Source organism: Oryzias latipes, chromosome 3, assembly GCF_002234675.1.
Source record: "Oryzias latipes chromosome 3, ASM223467v1".
NCBI lineage: Eukaryota > Metazoa > Chordata > Actinopteri > Beloniformes > Adrianichthyidae > Oryzias > Oryzias latipes.
The window spans coordinates 25669391-25688737 of NC_019861.2; the positions used below are offsets into that span (position 1 = coordinate 25669391).

The 19347-nt window shown below is 38.2% G+C and overlaps 1 protein-coding gene across 1 annotated transcript; it reads left to right on the forward strand.

The window, feature by feature from the left end:
• The first annotated feature begins 2605 nt into the window (after positions 1 to 2605).
• LOC105357520 (interferon regulatory factor 1-like) lies at positions 2606 to 11604 on the forward strand. The gene is made up of 7 exons (XM_011492636.3): positions 2606 to 2786; positions 3158 to 3257; positions 6685 to 6864; positions 6974 to 7144; positions 7608 to 7660; positions 7839 to 7929; positions 10848 to 11604. The coding sequence occupies exons 1-7, from the start codon at positions 2697 to 2699 to the stop codon at positions 10967 to 10969; spliced, it is 807 nt and encodes a 268-aa protein (XP_011490938.1). The 5' UTR covers positions 2606 to 2696; the 3' UTR covers positions 10970 to 11604.
• Positions 11605 to 19347: the final 7743 nt, after the last annotated feature.

A 19347-nucleotide genomic window follows, 5' to 3' on the forward strand; every position in this document is an offset into this window, starting at 1 on the left:
AAAACCCACACGTGCACAGGGAGACCATGCAAACTGCACACGAGGACCTTCATGGGATGTATGCCTGCCCCTTTTCACTGTGAAGCAAAATCTTTAACCACCACCACCATGCAGCTTTTTTTCATTTCTTTTATTTTCATGTAAATGCGATATAGTTATAAATCACTTTTCTAACTTGATTAAGGTCCAAGGGACTTTAGTGTCCCATTCACCCACGCACTCACACGCCCAGACTTGATGTTGGCTCTACTGCCAACCTGCAACCACTAGGTGACACTCATAAACAAACTCTTCAAGCGTTTGGCTGAGACTCAAACCCTTTAAGTTTTGGGTTTCCAAAAAGTGTTTAGTCCAGTTTTTTCAAAGAACTATTATCTGTCTGTCCTGTTGTTGGGAGGAGTCATTTTACCCAGCCTCGGTTAGTTAGCATTTGTTTGCATCTTTCTGATGCACATGGGTTTCGGTTTATTTAAATCTAACTGAAAGAATTTTCACATTTATAGAATAAACTTTAAAAATCTGATGACTGATCCTCCAATAGTCTTCACAGTAATTTTCATGCTTTTACTCATTATTACACCATTTTCCCCTCATCAAAAAGTCATATACTCTGTGGTACATCATATTTTTATATGTAAAGAGAAAGTGATATTGGATTGGTGAGGGATTAATTTCAGGCAACAAATATTTATTCATTTGATTTTTGATTTGTGAAACTTATTCCATGTTTGTGTACAATTACACAACAGATATCATGCATAAACAACAGATATGATTTACATGACTTGAAAGGGAGTGGGAGGAAGAAAAACTTACAATTACTAACATAATTAATCTGCAACGTATCCTAGAATAAAAGAAACACAACACTTACAGACAAACACTTGAACACTTATTAATAACAAACATAATTTCAAAAAGATTTTAGAACTAAGATATATGGAGTACTTCCAATAACTAACGATTTGTATGCATTTTTGTTGTGAAATGTATGTGTTATGAAATGTGTGTGTTGTAGGTATGATGTGTAAAAAAAGGAATTTGTTTTGAACTTATTTTAAAATGTGAAGCTTTTCAGGTAAATATGATTAATTGGTTTGTTAAATCATTGCAGGTTTTTGTGAAACTTGTAAAAATGTCTTTTATGCTTATGGACCCCAGGAAGAGTAGCGACCACTTTGTGGAAGCTAATGGGGTTCCAAATAAACATACACACACACACATACAGCCCAGAGGGCACTTTAGAGCTATGTGACTTTTTTTTCTTTTACAATTGGTTGAAGCTGGAGCACTTGGAGACAGCCCACGCATCCAACGGAAGAAACTACTTACTCCACAAAGAGGGAACTGGAGCAGGATCTTCTAGTTAGGCAACAGTGCAAAACTTTTTGTATTAGGTAACAAGACTTCATTCAAGGGTATCATTGTTATCTTTTCTTTAATCTAAACTCGTTTTGTCCCTTTCGGGGTCACGGGGCTGCCGCTGCCTATTCCCACTACTCGTGGGTGAAGGGAGGGTACATCCTGGGCAAGTCGCCAGACTGTTGCAGGGCAACAAATGACACACCCATGCACACTCACATGCACACCTAAGGACAATTTAGAGTAACCAATTAACCTATGAAGCATTTTTTTGGACGGCGGGAGGAAGCCCCAGAGAAAACCCACACATGCATGGGTTTGCTCACCAAGTGGGGACTTGTTATCTCTGAACTAATCCATAGAGATTTTGAGATTGGTGCTTTGGTTTAAAGCACTGATTTGAACTCAGTACTGTAGCTTTTTATCCATAGATCAGTATTGATTAACTAAAAAAAATACCCTACTAAAACTAGTACTGCTTCACAAAAAATCATATAGATAAGGAATTCAAAAATTTTGGCTCATTGAGATTGTTTATTTGATTAAGTAAATTAAAAAAATTTATTTGACTAAAAGACAAGTGTCATGGTTAAACTATTTCTTTTATTTCAGCAGCCAAACTGACTAACTGAATATTTCAAAAGAGAAATTATTTTTATATCATTTTTTTGGTCAAAAACTAATAAATTCACATAAAGTAATAGACAAGAAAATCACTGTTCTTTGAATTCTTTAGACAATGTCCAAAGTTCTCATAGTCTCCTGACATGATTTGTGATGTAAAGAGAAATAAATCAGCTGTGCTCACAAATGGACCACTTATAGCCTGCTATTGTGTCTTGTAACAGGTGAAAACATCACAAGAATGTGAAATATACTTTCAGTGTAAACAAGTAAACGCCACAATACAATGAAATTCCTATAGTTTTGTTGTTATTGTCCGTTTTCTGTGTGAGAAAACAGATAAAACCAGAAAGTCTCAAACTCACTGCTCGCGCTGGTACAGCAGCCTGCAAAGTATTGTGTTTAAAAAGAAAACCACAACGGCAGCAGAAGCAATCTTGGCACTGACTTTAAAGGTAGAGTTGTTACCTGTCAAAGCACATCACATCTTTACCCCCCCCCCCCCCCCCCCCAATCTGCCTGAACTACTTCATGTTTGGATTGAAATGCACACCTTTTCTCCAACAGGAGGAGCTTGACTAAAGGAGGGGCTAAAGTTTCCGATCCACAACGTTATCTTTAAAACTCTGATTTAATGTGAGTCCAGCCATTGCTGAAGCAGCTTGTGAGACACTCCCACCTTTCTGCGCACCTGAAGCTCAAACAGCAGCATGCAGCAACAGGGACGGCTGAAGCTGAGGCCATGGCTGGAGGAGCAGATTCAGTCTGGGAGGTACCCGGGAGTCAGCTGGCTGGACAAGGTAGATACTTCAATTTGAACATTATTGAAGTAACCTGTCTCACTCATAAGAATGATGCAGGAATCCATAACCCTTGTGCTATCCTATGGGGTCCAGATGACCTGACCCTTACATTGACGTGTTATCCCTACCATGACACAGGTGGATAAAGGTGGAGAGAATTTCATGTAATCCGTTGACAGCAGTGAAGATCACAAATCATTGAAGAAAAAAGGTTTAGCTCACTGTCTTGTGGGGTCTAGATGACCCCACTCCAAATGCTAAAGTGCCTAGGATAGCACAAGGGTTAAGCACTATACAAAGAGTGAAACATAAATCACAGACGAGCATGTGCAACAAAGTGTTGAGCGTTATGTCATTTACTTTTGAAGTCTGCATACATCTTCCAAATTCCATGGAAGCATGCGGCTCGCCATGGCTGGAGCATCGACAGGGATGCCACGCTCTTCAGGAGTTGGGCCATGCACACAGGTAGGAGCAAAAACCATGTTTTCTACTAATCTGCACAGTTAAGCAATAGATAATGTGTTAACCTTTCACACATACTTAGATTATGCAGCACCTAGAGCAAATTAATGACTACTAAAGGATACTGTGATGAAGACAGGATAGGAAACCTCTACAAACATATAACCGAATCATTTTTAATAAGAACATTTTGGGATGTTATGATGGGAAAAAATTTGTGAGTTAAGTTGTGTCCACAGGTTCTTTCATCAGAACCAAAATTTTGTAAGCATGTGGATTTATCTTTTTTGTGTGTTTATATGAATTACTGGTATTTGAGTGGTTGATATCAAGTCAGAAAAAAGTCTAAATAAATTGTATTTGAGAGAAAAAAGATCAAACGTCTTGAAAGGGTTTAGGATGACCGCGACAATGCCATGAAATTGTCTTTGAGGAATCTTCTTAGAGTTTTATATTTTTAGATACAAACTTCTCAGAGAAAAGCGCTACCTAAAGCCACCCAGCTGTTTTTCCAAGCTGATTCTTGGACGAACTTGAACAGTTGATTCCTTTTGCAGGGTACTTTTTTTCCATTAAGCTGCAATGGTTGTTTGATTTCCATTTCTCGATCTACCACATTCTTGACATCAAACCAACTTCCTGCTAAATGTTTACGCTATGTTAGGTTTAGCTAAAAAAATCAAAAAAAAAACAAGTTCTAACAAGCTTTTCAAACACAGCCAACCAACTTTTAAAAGCCCAGCAGATTTTATAAACATTAGAGGGCAACTGTGGAGGGTCACGCTACGACAGTTCAAGCTCTCAGAGTGCAGGGTCACAGGGATTTGTCAGTTCTCATCAATTACTCTTCTTTTAAGTAAATGCAATATCCATAAATCCTAAAGCACTTGTTCTCCTTCATCAGCAAGGTTCTCATACACACGGAGAGTGAGTGCAACATGAAAAAGCTGTCCATTTCTGTCCTTCTGTCTTGGGAAAGTCATGGTTCGTGATTGCAGAGTTGTATCATATGATGGGAAAGCTTCAGTTCACTTGCTGTCAGTGTCCATGGGGATCAAATTGCTGTCAAGGTACAACTCTCCAGCTGCTCAGGGGTTCAGAGAAATTTTGTATGTGCAAGTTTAGCATATTTGAAGAACATGTTATTAAAAACGGAGGGAAGTATTTCTAAAGAAAAAAAAGATTTGATAACATTAAAAAAAAGAAAAATAACAAGAGAAACATTTTGTTTGGAGATTTTTTTCCATATATTTGTTGCGCCCTGCTCCTTAAGTCTTGTCTTCCCTTTGTCAGACGTAAATGAGCCGTGGATCTTAGTGATTTATGTTGATATTTTTGAAACACAGGTTGAGAGTCACGAACTTGAGAACGGACTCAACACATAGGATGCTCTCCCATGACACTAACGGGCATGCTGTCAGCTCATGACATTAATGAACATCCAACAAACCAGCCAGGTCAGCCCACTTACAAATAATGAATCCATTTCAGAAGAAACTCCAAAGACCAGATTGCCTAAGAGTGATCAGCCATTTTCATATCTGACCTTAAAAGTGGAAGCATGTGTTTGGAGATTGTTTATCAATGCAAAAAGATGTTCTACAAGAATCCATCATTGTAAAATATTCTGATCAAAATGACATCATAATACAATTATCTTCGATATCACAATTCATCACAAAAATCTACTAAATACAAAAATTAAACTACTAATTCATTATTAAAATGTTCCATCATTTTTCAAAATAGGAGTAAGTCTGCCATTATTATTGTGGCAAAACTGGTTTCAAAAATCATTAGAAAACAAGTTTTGACACCATAGAGGAGTGTTTTGTTTGCTAACTGGAAATGACTACACACTGTATTGGGGTTAGTTGTGACAAAGTCAGGTTGTAATTGCAGAGGAGTTTTCTTTCAACATTTTGTCCAAAGACTTTGAAAGTCAACAAAACACAATTTGATTGAGAGAATTCATTGAGTCAAACCAAAAATATCAGTCAGGAATCTACTCTGTAAATCATCATTTTTCAGCACATTTAAGACACATTCATCTTGCTACTATTAGCTTTTTACAAATTCCCTTTTTTTGAATTTATTTATACATTTTGAGCACGTATAAAGCATTAAGTAATAACAAATTCAATTAAACCGAGTGTTGACACAAATACACAAACAGCTCGAAAAGGGGGTGGAAGGAAGAATAAAAACTTATACTTGCAATTTATGTAGATCTCTACATATTTATTTTCCTCTCTTTACTTTTCTCCGCATTTCATGCAATTAAGAATACATCCATCAAGAAAAACCACTGCGGCACAACCAAATAACCCCGTGATCTTTCAGAAATCAGTTTTACAAAACAACTTCCCCTCAACCTCAGATCAAGGGTCAACAGTCTCTGACACACATTGCTTAAATTCCTTTCTCATGAGCTGAATTTACAGCCAAAAACATTCAGTTAGGAATCAGTGACAACAGCACAACAAGTAGTTAGGGTTTCCCCATCCCTAGGCAGTTACTGCTGAGCTTCCTTCAGTCATACTGAAACCTTGAACAAGATGAACCGGTTATAAAAATTTAATTAATGAGAATATACATATACAGATGTTAAAAAGTTCAGAGGAAAAGAAAGTTATAATGTCTTAAATAAACTTGAAATACCTGTTTCTTATTTCAAAGTTGTTTTTATATATACTAATTAAAAACTTATCAACGTTTGCATATTCATTTTTTCTCATTTGGTTTATGTTTTCTACTCTTGCCTTTGTTGACTGCTTGATCAAATCAAAAACTTGTTTTATTAGATTGGTGAATGTTCCAATTGATTAACTTTTTTTGTAATTGTTTTTCATTTTTTTAAAATCTCATTTATGCACTTGTTTACTACATGTGTCACAGTTCAGGCTCTTTCAAGTAAATGTTGTTTTTCTTTTTGCCTACATGGACTGTTTTCAGACTGCCATTTTTTATATGGTAAATTAATAAATAAAAGAATGTAGTTTTTAAACCTTTGCTACACTCTTTAAAGGGGGATAGAGCAAACAAAAAGAGATAGAATTTCATAGTAATGACATATGCACTCATGGAATCAGCTGAGAGGCAACCTTGTTTTTTTGACAAAACCATCAACCATTGAGTTGTCACAATACAAAACTACTTGTAGTTGTCATGTAGTATCCACTTGTGACACATTGTCACATGTCTTAACCCTGCAAATTACTTCATGTTTTGTTGTGTGAAGATATCTGCACATTGTAACTACTAACATACTTTCAGGTAAAATACTTACAATGTACACTAAACAATCTTGGTGCCTGCATAAGAAAACAGACCGTCCTATTTGCTTTACAGGTCAAATTTCTTTAAATAACACGCTCCATCATCTGAAAACCAGTACGTGATGTTGGTCTTTTTGACTGTCCACTTTCAGGTCGGTACCGTCCGGGTAAAGACAAGCCCGATCCCAAGACATGGAAAGCAAACTTTCGCTGTGCTTTAAACTCCTTGCCTGACGTGTGTGAGCTGCGTGAGCACAGCAAAAAGAGAGGCAGTAATGCCTACAAAGTCTACAGGATGTTACCCCGCTCTCAAACACAGAAGCGCAAAAGAGGTAAGAAAAACAATCAAACCTTTTTTGATTTTTTTTCTTTTTGACCTAACAATAAAATTTGTCTAGTACACCTCATGCTACAACCCAATCTTATTCCTGTTTTTGGCAGGGTTACGTTTGTTCAGCAGAACCCGGGAAAGACAGATCAGTTCAGAAGATAACAGACAAGATGACACATGCATGACACCAACCTGGCAACCCACAACAAGGCCTATTTCAGAGACAACGCAGGAGGTGGAAACAACTGCACAAAACACCCTCATCAACACTCATCCATACGGTGAGATTCTGTTAAGCTGATCTTCTTCAGATTTGGATGTATTCATAACAAATGTAAGGCATTACAGTAACATATTGCACTCAGGTTTTTCATCTGGCTTCTGTTTTCTCTATTTTAAAAGTAGATTTGACAATATTTTCATTTCTATTGACTTAAGTGTCAAAAGTTGATGATTGGGCTTATAGTACTTTTCCTTTTTACCAAATTGCCCCTCTCCTAAAAGTAAAGTACTTTTATCATTTTACTATATGTTCTACTTCTGCAGGTTATGTTAAGAAAGTCACTTTTAAATAACATTTGAGTCATGTAACACATTACAATTCTGAGAGAGTAATATAGTAAAGTCACTGATTACTTTAAACCAAACCTACTACGTATTCCAGTTTGAAAATATCTTGCAAAATCCTTCTCTTCTTGATGATGATGAGAATACGATTTTTTTAAATTCTTTTCTTTTGTGCAGAGATGTGGGAGCCCAAACAAGAGCACCAGGAACAGAGTGAGGCTGTCTTTAAGGTACTTTTACTCAACTTTCAAACAGATCTTACTTTTGCAACTTAAATGATTTACCCACTTAACCAAAAATCAAAAAATGAAAACAATAGTTGCCTTGTAATACTTGATTAAATTTGGTTTGCCTGCAGATAAATTATTGCCATCATTTTCTATTAATGCTGTCTTTTCTTTGATATAGCTAGTGGAACACTTCAGCAACCAAGATCTCTGGAACCAGACTGGGGATCATAAAGGATGGAGACAGCACAATCTTTGGAACCAGTGGCCATGTATGACAAAATATTTTGTATCATCTTGTCTGGTGCTTGCCTCTGACTGTTCAGTTTTTACACTTTGGTGCAGTTGGGTGTGGCCACAAACATAAACAAAAAACAAAGTTGACGGACAGAAATGATTTATATAATTTCCTTGTCTTTAGCTGTAACTCAATGTTAAAAATCTGCTCTTGTTCTTCTAAAATCCCTCCAAAAATGGTGCAAAACTGCTAGAATTCCAAAGGGGCTAACAGAGAAAAGGAATCATACACCTTTGCTCATGGTGAGGTTAATTTACTTAGGAGTAACTTTGAATCAAAATTTTAAAAATATATTTTAGGACATCCAAAACATCTGTTTAAGTGCACATGAAAAACATCTTTCATAGTGACAAATGTCAAACTATATCAATGTTACTCTCCCATTTGATTGTGGAATTATTTTTTACGATCAAGCACCTAACAGCCAGTGGGCACAAATAGCATTCAAACCAAATACTTTCACTATAATTTCCTGTCTCACCTATAGAAGGATATGTGATGGAGTGCCAAAAATGATGGGGATGGAGCAATCAGGAAGAGTAAGAGGAAGATACATTTATGGAATGAGGATAAAGAAGTTCTGTAAAGCACCTACAGCTCATTAGGTTTAAGAATGAAAGTGACTAGAGACAGGTCAAGTACTGAAAGAATTTTTTACACACGCCAGACCCAAAATGACAGAGACAAACACAGGCTAGATACTAAAAGTCTGTTTTTGTTTGGTGGCTTCATTAAATCTGTGGTAACAAGGTATATTTCAGTTCATTACCCAGATCTGCCATAAGGGCCAGGGGCTTTAACATCATAAGCCCCACAGCATAGTTTCTAAATCACAACAAAAATATGCACACACAGCCATAAAGCAATTAAATTCAATAAAGTTTTTCATTTGTAAAAATTTGTCCAAACTGCTTGTAAAAATAACCCAAAAATTGTTCATGGATGTTAGGATGCGTATTTTAGATCTATTTAAATCTTGTGTGTTTCTTCTGCACTGTCTGCTTTTCTACTTTATCTGTCCTGCTCTCTTGTTTCTCTCCAAGCCCTTTTGGGCAACTTCACTGTACCTCATCTTTTGTCCTCGTGTTGGGTCAGTATGTGCCATCATCAGGGTTGATGGCTGATCAGTTCATGGGACTAGAGCATTCTGCTTTGGCGCCCGTGTCACACGAAACAATGCGTACGTCATGTGTAAAAGATGTCAGAACATCTCAAAGGGCTGCACTACAGACTTTTGGATCTGTTCCAGTAGCACTCAATTTCCTATAGTCATTCTCTATTTTCCATTACACTATTTAATTTACAATCCATCGGCCCTTTAAATACAGCGGTTAGGGCATGTGGTCCCTTGTGCAATCATTCTTATTAAAACACCTACAATTTGTGATTGGAAGCATGTGCAACCAGTGCATACACCGCTCTGTGTACTTTATTAGGATTGGGACTGTGAATCAGGCCGTGTTGTAAATGGATGGAATATGTTGATATTATTTTGGACTAAAAAGTCATTTTGTCAATCATTCGGCTATTTATTCATTTAGTTAGTCATTTAGTTTAGTTTACTTTCCTTTAAATTGTGTTTAAAAGCAAGAATAGAAACTGTTAATCTGTTTTAAAAGGGCCTCCTGCTCCTAAATGCAGAGGGGCCCCTTTTAGGTCTTATTCCTTCTGCGTTTATTTAATTGACTGTATATAAGAACTCCTAAACCGTTCACATCCCTTGTCATTTCATTTTTTATTAGTTTTGTTTTTGTTAGAAAGAAATATGCTGGAAAAGAAGGAATTCTGTCTTCCCTACTGTATTTTTCCCAAACCATTTACAGAAGGTTTACAATCTCCTTTTCTTCATGTTTTACCCAACTGACCTCTTCACTAAGCTCTGCAGGACACTTAACTGTTACACCAGATACAATTGGTTTCTGCAACATCATAGTCATCCTTTCTGCTTTTTTGGGGGTGGCCGTGGTACAGTGGTAGGGCGGTCAACCTCTGATCGGAAGATTGCAGGCTCAATTCCTGCCTGACCTGCCCTTGTGTCAAAGTGTCCTTGGGCAAGACACTGAACCCCACTGAGCCGCCATCAGTGTCTGAATGGGGGAATGGGACTGTGACTGTAAAGCGCCTTGGGCCTTCGAGGAACTTAGAAAAGGGCTATACAAGTATTTTCCATGGTCTTGTTATGAAGAATTACTTTCTGATTTGTTGGATTAGGATTTTAAACAACAAAAATATACATCTATACACTGATATATAAAATTTTGGATAATTATTCAGGTCATTGGTTTGGAAAATACATATACATACATCCACATACATTTGTGGATAATTCAGTTGTTACTCTTAATCATAAATAGACACATTAACTCTTATGCATTCAGAACATGACACAATAGGACTATTCAATATTAATTTTGTCAAAAGTTTCTCAGTGTTTTAATTATTTTTGTTAAAATTTATTCTTGACACTTTTCATGCTGCTTCTATCATTAGTCCTTTCTTTCACTTTTTGTCCTTTGTATATGCACAAACAATTCACTTCCCCAAACATCAAAACAAGGAAATTCCCCAGAAACAATTACAGACAGCCAAAAAACAAAAACAAATTGTTGTTCAATACTTGCTCATTTTCAATAAGATTTATCATTTATCATTAAACAACTAAACATTGTGGCAGCTGATTGAAGCTTTTACTTACCTGGTATTGTTGTCCAGTAAGCAATGCACAGACAATCTTTGTCTACAGACATATCGGAATGCTTTTGTAATAGAAGCGACTGACTTCTATAAAGTTAAAGTTTTTGATTTGGTATTTATGGTGGATAACTATATTCATTTTCCCGATGAAAAAAACATCTATTTAATTGTCCTTTTTTATTTTTCTGTATTCCACAGGTGCTACTGTTGAAGAAAACCCTTACCCTCACTATATGGAGAACTGCAGTGATCTGTTAGGACCAAACTACATGAAGGAACTGTCTGACTGGTCTGCACATAATTTAACACCGATGCAATAGCCATGTGCCCAAAATTCATCCTCCCTCCAATTGTGTTTACAAGCTATTTTATTATTTTATCAACATGTCATATGATGCTTATCCCAAAGAAACTTAAAAAAAGTGCTAAAGCCACAGGGTAACTATGCTGCTCTGTCAGTCAATCTTCATACTAAGCATGCTGGTATGGAGATCTTGTTGCAAGCCAAGCCCGGTGGCTCTTGTCATCTCTCGTTCTCATGATTCGGCGCCTCAAGCTCACCAGAGTGACTCCAAGCTCAAACGAAAGCTTTCCGAGTAAACAGATCTCATTTCAGCTTCATGCAGGCTCTTCTTTCCTTGGCTTTTTCAAAATGTTTAGCCAATATGTTGAAGTGTAGAGCAAATAAGCTCCATACATGGAAATTTTTACATTTGTGTTCATGAATGGAGCAATAAAGCTTACTAAACATACATTTTAGTGTATAAAGGACAGTGTGTAATTAGGGAGCTAAGAACAATATGTACGTTTAATACATTTTTATTACTTATTATGTAATTTGTGTGTGATCTTTCAGTTTGCTGTAAACTTTAAAAGTATTGAGCCTACAGTGTACATTTTTTTATTATCAGCATGCATTTTGTGTGTATGCAAATAAAAACATAAAAAATCTAAACTACGTCTTTTAAAAACATTAACAGTGTTGTCCTCACCATTATAATGTGTGACAAATTACATGTTTTCTAGTATTGTCATTATAAACAACCCTTTGATTTCCATCATCCTTGTTGATTGACTTTGGTTTAATGAACAGAAAGCAATGATGCAAAGTTCAATCAGAAGAGAAACATACAAAACGGAACATAAATTTGAGGCTGATTAGAACTTTCGGCCTAAAGGTTCTGTAAACCCAGTCAGTTTTTAACACATCAAACCCCTTTTAGTTGGTCCTTTTGCAAAAAGTAGTAAATGTAGGTCAATCAAGTTAGTCTATACTAAAAGTGAACCAGCATACTTGAAGTTTGCTTTCTATATTGTATCTTATATATTGTAAACTTAAAATTGTATAATTTAACCTGAAGAAATATTCAGTTAGTATACTTCCTACACCAGGGGTGTCAAACATATGGCCCGCCAGGTGGTTTAGTCCGGCCCATACAAGAAGAGTAAAAATGATAAGGATGTTTAAAAAAGAAACCAAGTTTCTAGTCCATTCCTGTGGTGAGTTATGATTTTTTAAAGAAATAACCGAAATGCGCAATTCCGCCACTAGGGGGAGCAAAGAAAAACCTTAACAGTTGAAACAACACAACTGTGCATGTGCCAAAAACGAAACCTAACAGCTCTGTGTCTGGGTAGGCAGTAGTTTGGTTCTGAAGGAAAGAGAATCGTCCGTTTTTGGGTTCTTTCCATCCATGCGTGTTCGATAGTCGAGAGTGGTAAAACAAACAAGGATTCAACCGGTTTAAAAATACACAGAGTTTATTTCCCTGACAATAGTTCTAAAGCACAGTTTAAAACATTAATGCAGATATATCTGGATTCTCAAGTAAAGATCTACTGACGCACAAGTTACATGCGAATTACTCGTAGATTTTCCTAAGAACAATGGAAAACTTTAAAACCAGTCTTTTTAAGATGTGTTTGAATCTCCGCCTTCCGGAAAGATCATGGTTGCTGATCCTCCGCCCCGGAACACTCTGATTCGTCAGCTGATAGCCCGCCTGCTTCCACCGGCCAATAGCTGAAGGTTGCAAAGTCCAGATCCGCTCCGCCTTTCCAGGGGTGGGGGCCATTCACCGGCGCACACAATCCATGATCAAAAGGAGTCCTCCTCTGGTCCAAAGTAAATCATACCAGCCAAACGAATACTCCATCGCCGGCACGAGATCAGAGGTCAGCTTCATCCTCCACATGAGAACACGAACCTGAACACTTTCCCAAGGATAAGGTGTTCAACCCAGATAGTAGAAATGTAGTCCATGACATATTTATTGCGTCTCTGGAAACTCCTAGATTTGCACAAAGAAGTCCTAGTTGCTGCTGCAACTACAAAGCACAAGTGAAGGTCACTGGAGAATAAGTCCTGTTGAGTTCAAAATGAGTTCACTTCACACTAAAGATAAAGCTATAACATAATGAAGAATAAGATATTAAAACATACATTTTCTACATTTCCCTCTCTTGATCACACAAAGTGTGATCACCTAAAAGATTTAACACTACAACACTCAAAACAACAAAACATTACAAACCTAACCTAACCTGACAGCTGTGGTCTGAAGCCCGCACAATCTGGAACACAAAATATTTCAAAGGAGTTAGGCGTCCATGCATGAACGTGCAAGCGAAAACTGTCGGAGCATCAGTTAAACATTCAGTGTTCAGTCTGACAGGAAAAGTCTTGCGACGGCTCCGTGCTCCTGCGGCAACCACCCCAAAGGATGCTCATGCTCACAAGATCGACCTAACCCCTTGGCACAATGTCATTAATAAAAGTTACATAGTACAAAAACTAAAGTAGTAAATAAGGTAAATAAAACAAATTCAAAGTGTAATTCAGTCTAATTCAAATTCAAATAGTAAAAAAGATAACAGTTCCTGTGAAGCAAAAGAACACCTGGAATTAAGGGGGAGGAAAGCGAGACATGTTAAGGCAGAACAAAATCCCACAGATGACTAAAAGAAAAACAGAATTGTTAAACAGAACAGCAAGCGTAATTCAGGAAATTACTTCCATCTCCTCCATGGGGTCCCATTGGAGGGGCTGTGATACATGCGCTCTACCTAAATAAGAATAGCAATAAGTAAAATGCAACAAAATCCAAAAGATCCTTCAGGGCCTCGAACACTCGCGTCCTTCTGTATGTCCCACAAGCTCTGACCAGCTTGGACCAGGCCTCCTATGAACTTCTCAATAAACCTGGTAATTAGAGATCTGATACAGAGGACACAACAGAACAGCTGTAACAGAATTGGAGTGTCCACACATATGTACCTTCTCCCAAAGATGAATCTGCTGTGGATCTAAATATTGATTAGCGTTAGGGTCAGTAACTTAAATATAAAAAACAATAATCCAAAAACCATATTAGAAAAACAAAACACAAGACACAAGAATCATGTTACGCCTGCGGAGGGGAGAGCAGCAAATGTGATGGGAAAAAGTCCATCAGTGTTTCTCTTCTCAAAGGTCTGCTTCTCCTCATGCTGTCATTAAGAACACAAGTGGGGAAGAAAAAAATTCAAGACAAAAAGAAAAGTTCATTAGAGACAGTCGTATAACTGCCTTATCAACCCAGGACAGTGTCGTAAAACTTCCTCATCCTTGCTGAGGATGAGTGAACCAGAGGAACACACAAACAAAGCTGTAGAAAAAGTGAAAAAGGTCAATCTGAGTTACCATTTAAACATCCCTTCTAAACAAATACATTCAAATGATAATAATAAAACAATTTGACGATGATAATAAAACAATTTCCTTAAGACTCCCTAATGTCCATCTCCCTCTCTTGGAGTGGAAACATTGCAGAGTCAAACAGAGATAAGGCACAAACACAAAACCAGATAATATTGAAAGGAAAAATATAAATTGAATAAAAATTGAACATAAAATAGAAGAACAACAAACAGATCAGTGCACCGTTCAGATTAACAGGCGTCCTGTCCACGGTCCTGGGAAAAGCAAGATCACAAGGTGAAGAAATGAAACCACTTATTGTCGTTGCCTTGCAGCCGTGAGGTCTGTCACCCTTGTCGTTTAGCATTGACCTCAAGGGGTAGTAGGTTCCACAAAACAAAGAAGAAAATGTCTTCCATAACCACAAAGACTCAAGAAAACCATCATTTCTCTTACTGTCTCTGGACATTTATGCTGCAAAACAGACTTTCTATGCTCCGTAGACATTGAAGAACCTGTGCTGGAAACAGTTGTACCTAAAAATGGGACTTCCCTTCTGCAACGTTGCAAATTCCTGTTAGACACTTCAAAACCCAAATCAAACAACGTCAAAAGAAGATCTTTCATTACTTGCAGGCAGATTTCAGCAGTCGGTGCCGTTAGCAGGAGCTAATCAACCTTACATCAAAAACACAACCCTCTAATAGCATAATATCCTGTCGGAGAAACTTTAAACAGTGATTGAAAATGCCAGGAGAATATTTAAATCCTTGTGGCAAGCTGTGTACTGCAAACGGATACCTTTATACTGAAATGCGAATAGATGTCTGCTATTTCATGTAATGGAATGCAAAAGAAAGCACTTGCTAAAGCAATAGCAGTGAACCACGCACATGGTGGGGTTAAAGTTGAAATGATGTGGATCAGGCACAGGGAGGACTGGAGTAATGGTTACATCATCAACAGCCCTTAAATCATGTGCCATGCGATAAGTTTTATTATCTGCTTGTAAAACCGGTCTAAAAAGGAGTACACCACGAAAAATACGAATGCTCAATTACACCAGAGTTCCACAAACCAAACTGAGTTTCCATCATCCCTTCATCTGCATCCTTCACTCAGCTGCGCTGAGATCTAAAAACATTTGTTCCTACAGTTACCTGAATCTCCACCGGGGAAGCGGTGCAGCATGAACAAACATCAAATGAACCTGTTGACCATGAAGCATCAGAGAGCGTTTTTAACATCACCTCTGCATCTTCATGATCTGTCTTCTATCTGCTGCGATGACTGACGATGTAGAAATGCTCCAGAACTGAGGAGGTAGTACTTGAAGACAAAGTTATCCTGTACATATTTATTGAGGGAGAGAAGTGAACACCTGAAAATCCCAGTTTAGACAGATGTTTGTTTACATCCCTCTCAGTCATGGGTCTGAGTTGCCGAACTTCATGACCAGGGGAGTGCTAATTCTATGTGCGATACAGGTGTGACTAACTTCCGGTATCATGGCAAATGTGAGTGTGTGAATAAAAAATAAACTATACACCCTCTTGACCAATTTATATGTCAGTGTAGTTTAAATACCACGTATGGCCATCTACCTGATGAAATGCTTCCCGGTACAGTTGATCATCCTCTCTGTCATAATAGAATGTGCGGTTCAGGTCATCGGAGGCGGAAAAATATTGCTTCTAGGACAGGACTCATGGCATCCAAACCCGAAATACATGGACACACCTGGCGTTTCAGGGCCCTCTGGATCCAGCAGGTGTCAGCAGCAGGGGTTGGCTGTGGGGTGTGGCATGGCATCCAGTCTGAAAGAATGCTGGCTCCTGTTTTGACAAAAACGTTCCGTCCCAACAGATTCACAGGCGTGTGTGGTGAATGCACAAATGAATGTTCCACCATCTGGTCAAAAGTCAGTTGGATGGTCTTTTGCCGGGTTTGAGGAGTCATATGTTCATTTGTCAGAGCTGATGGAGGCAACCGGCAGTTTATAGAGGAACACATTGCACCAGTGTCCATTCATGGAGTTACCTCTGAGCTTGAAAGGGACCATGGCTCCTACATCACCAAGTGGTATTGTCCGACTTGTCACCTGTGGTCTTCGCCACAGTGGAGGAGCTTGGAGCGGTCGTGGGTGCTGTTCGTGTCCTCTGCTCCTGGTCTGTGCATTCTGCTGTTGGGTACCTTGTTGTGGGCAGTCGTTGCCATATGTCCTGAGCGCCACAGATGCCATTTCCAGCTGCTGCTGGGGGGTCCCTGGGTGGCCCACGCCTTCCAGGAGGGGATACCCGTCCTCCCGTCCCGGCCTCCGATACCTGAACATTGCTACAGGTCCTGAGGGTATTTAAACTCATCATGTTATGTGCTTTTTTTTTTTTAAACACCTTCATTATCCAGAGTGGATTGTTCCTGCAGTGTAAATGACTGTTTTTCAGTTGTTCAACTCCTCCCTTTGTCCTTTTTCTTCAAATGTGCTCTGCAGTGATGAATCAGATGTATTTTAAATCGACTCTTATCACCTCGCAGACGCTCCGATGCATTCTCCATGCATGCAGTCATGGCTTCATTTGATTAGCGGAGCTGACCTGAGGGTCAGACCCCCCTAACACGGCTCCTTCCTGTGAAGCCAAAGAACTGAGAAATGCTCTTTTTGTCACTCACCCAATGAAGCAGAGGGGGTTTTCTGTGTAAAGATTTATGAGGTCTCAGGACGGCTCTGCGCCTTTCCTGCAACATTAAAGCTATGTGCTGCTTGGAAAAAACATGTTGTTACTGCAGATGTTGTTAAAGCAGATTTGTTACTGTCATGCTTTCTTTTCACCATCACCAACTCTATGGATGCTAAAGTTGGTTAATCAATGATGAAAATCAGCAAAGGAAAAAAACCTTAAACTTTTCTCTGAACTATATGACGGATGTGGAGCAAAATCTTTGAAAAATACATTGTTTTAGATGCATACTGGCAGCTAATCATTCACTTTTAATCCAGAAACAAAGACAATTTGTTTTGACTTACCATTAAGGACTTGCTGTCCTACAAAAAGAATTCTGAGAAGTGCTAAAAGCAACAAAATTCCACAATTTAAGCTTTTCCTTATTTAACTAAAAACACAATTCACACTCTAAACCACAACAGGTTCGTTAAAACACAGACAATCAATACGCAGACAATAACTTTTAACCGTTTTCTCAAAACCACACCAAAAGACATAACACAACAAATTAGGCACCTTACAGATAAACAAGATAAACCATTTCACTGAAATGAATCGTTTATCACTAGCATTAACATTCATGTTCTCCCTTCTTCTGTTCTACTAGAACCAGCACCTTTCCTTACCTTACCATACCTTTCTGTGTCCACAGACCCTCTATCACTTCCAATGCCGTTCATTTCTACTTTAATTCACTGCTTTGTCCTTTCCCCATTCTGTACAACATCCACTTACACTGTCTTCAAACTATAATTACATCAAAACATGGGATCTGCTGCAAACTATCTTTAAACACCAATAAATCCTTTAACACCAACACTAAGTAATCTGAGAAATATCAAAACATATAAACATATAAACTAAATTAAACATCGCAAACATTCTTTTTAAGGGAGTCCGGATCTAAACCAACAAATACTTACAATTAGTGTCAATAGCATTACTTTTTAGCAAAACTTAACTAAATCATGGTAATTAGGAATTACAAAATAAAGTAGAGACATTTATTCAAAATAAGAAAACCGAAATAATTGCAAAATCATTTTACACAAAATATATTGGACCGATATTACCTTACTGTGTTTTAGAAAGATTTGCCCAACTTTAGGCAAATTCCAGAGAAAGTTAGGCTACGTTCGACAGAGGCAGAACAGAGACCGTTGCTGCAGGCTGCAGCTGCAGTCAAGCTGCTGTTGTGGCTTAAACTTCCATCGGAAGCGCTGCTCATAGACTCCTTTCTACTTAAAAATCTTTTTCGTCGAACTAAGACCACTGAAATTTGTTTTTATCGACATCTTACAACCGAGGTCATGACCACGCTCAATAACTACAATGTCAGTTGTTATTTTACCACAAATTAGTTCGCAAACTCTTAAGCCTTGTTACGTGAAAGTTTAGCGCAGGTTGAACATTTCGGTCTCCATGGACGCCGTCACGCCGACCACATGGTACAAACAAAGCCAATCAGAGCTGTCGACGCATTCGAAAGAAACTAAAACGTCCCGTTATTGGCTAATTCGAAACAAGATGGCCACGTCCATAGAGAAAACATTTCACACAGAAACATGGAAAATAAAGCCAAAATTCGCTACTTTCAAACAGTTTTTCATCCCATACTTTCCAAAATCTCATGCATACATTTCATTCATAAGCAGTCACGTCTCCAAAATCTCATACATTCAGTCCGTTCATCAGCGATCACGTCTGTATTGTCATCAGTCAGTCGTCAAGTCATGTTGTCGTTTTTGTCCTGACAAAATGCACAATTTTCCTCATCTTCTGTCAAATTCAGCGCTCATGTTTATTTTGAATCCTTCTTTGGTTTCTCTCCGCGTATAAAAAAATAATTTGTAGAGGCCGAAGCCTCCTTGGTGTTTCCGAAAATCCTAGACGCGCAAAATTAGTTCCTATAATAACTCTGTTTTTCGTAAGGGATTTCTTAACAGGTTGAACAGACACAAACCTAGTCAATTTGCTGCTTTCCAAATATCACAAGCTCCCAATTTGCCAACGTTCAATTTTGTACAGGCCGAACAGACGAAAAACCTGCATAATTATAATTGTCCAATTTTTCAAAATCTTTTACTGCCGCCCAAAGTGTATATTTTGCCACCGTTCAATTCGCTGTTCTAGGGAGGGTGAACCCAACACTTATTTACTGGGGTGCGCTCGCCCGTTCGTTCGTATAGGGTACACTGTGCCACTCATACAATCGACTTCTCCTTTAATTTGAGATCATCAATACGCAGACTTTACAAAAGGCTCTGCTCACCATGATTATGAATGAGGCCTCTGA

Bases quoted from the DNA above. Each gene is read 5' to 3' on its own strand.
- LOC105357520 (XM_011492636.3), top strand. From the start codon at position 2,697: ATGCAGCAACAGGGACGGCTGAAGCTGAGGCCATGGCTGGAGGAGCAG. The intron at 7,661-7,838 runs GTACTTTTACTC...TCTTTGATATAG, and splicing joins AGAGTGAGGCTGTCTTTAAG to CTAGTGGAACACTTCAGCAA. The intron at 7,930-10,847 runs GTATGACAAAAT...TGTATTCCACAG, and splicing joins TCTTTGGAACCAGTGGCCAT to GTGCTACTGTTGAAGAAAAC.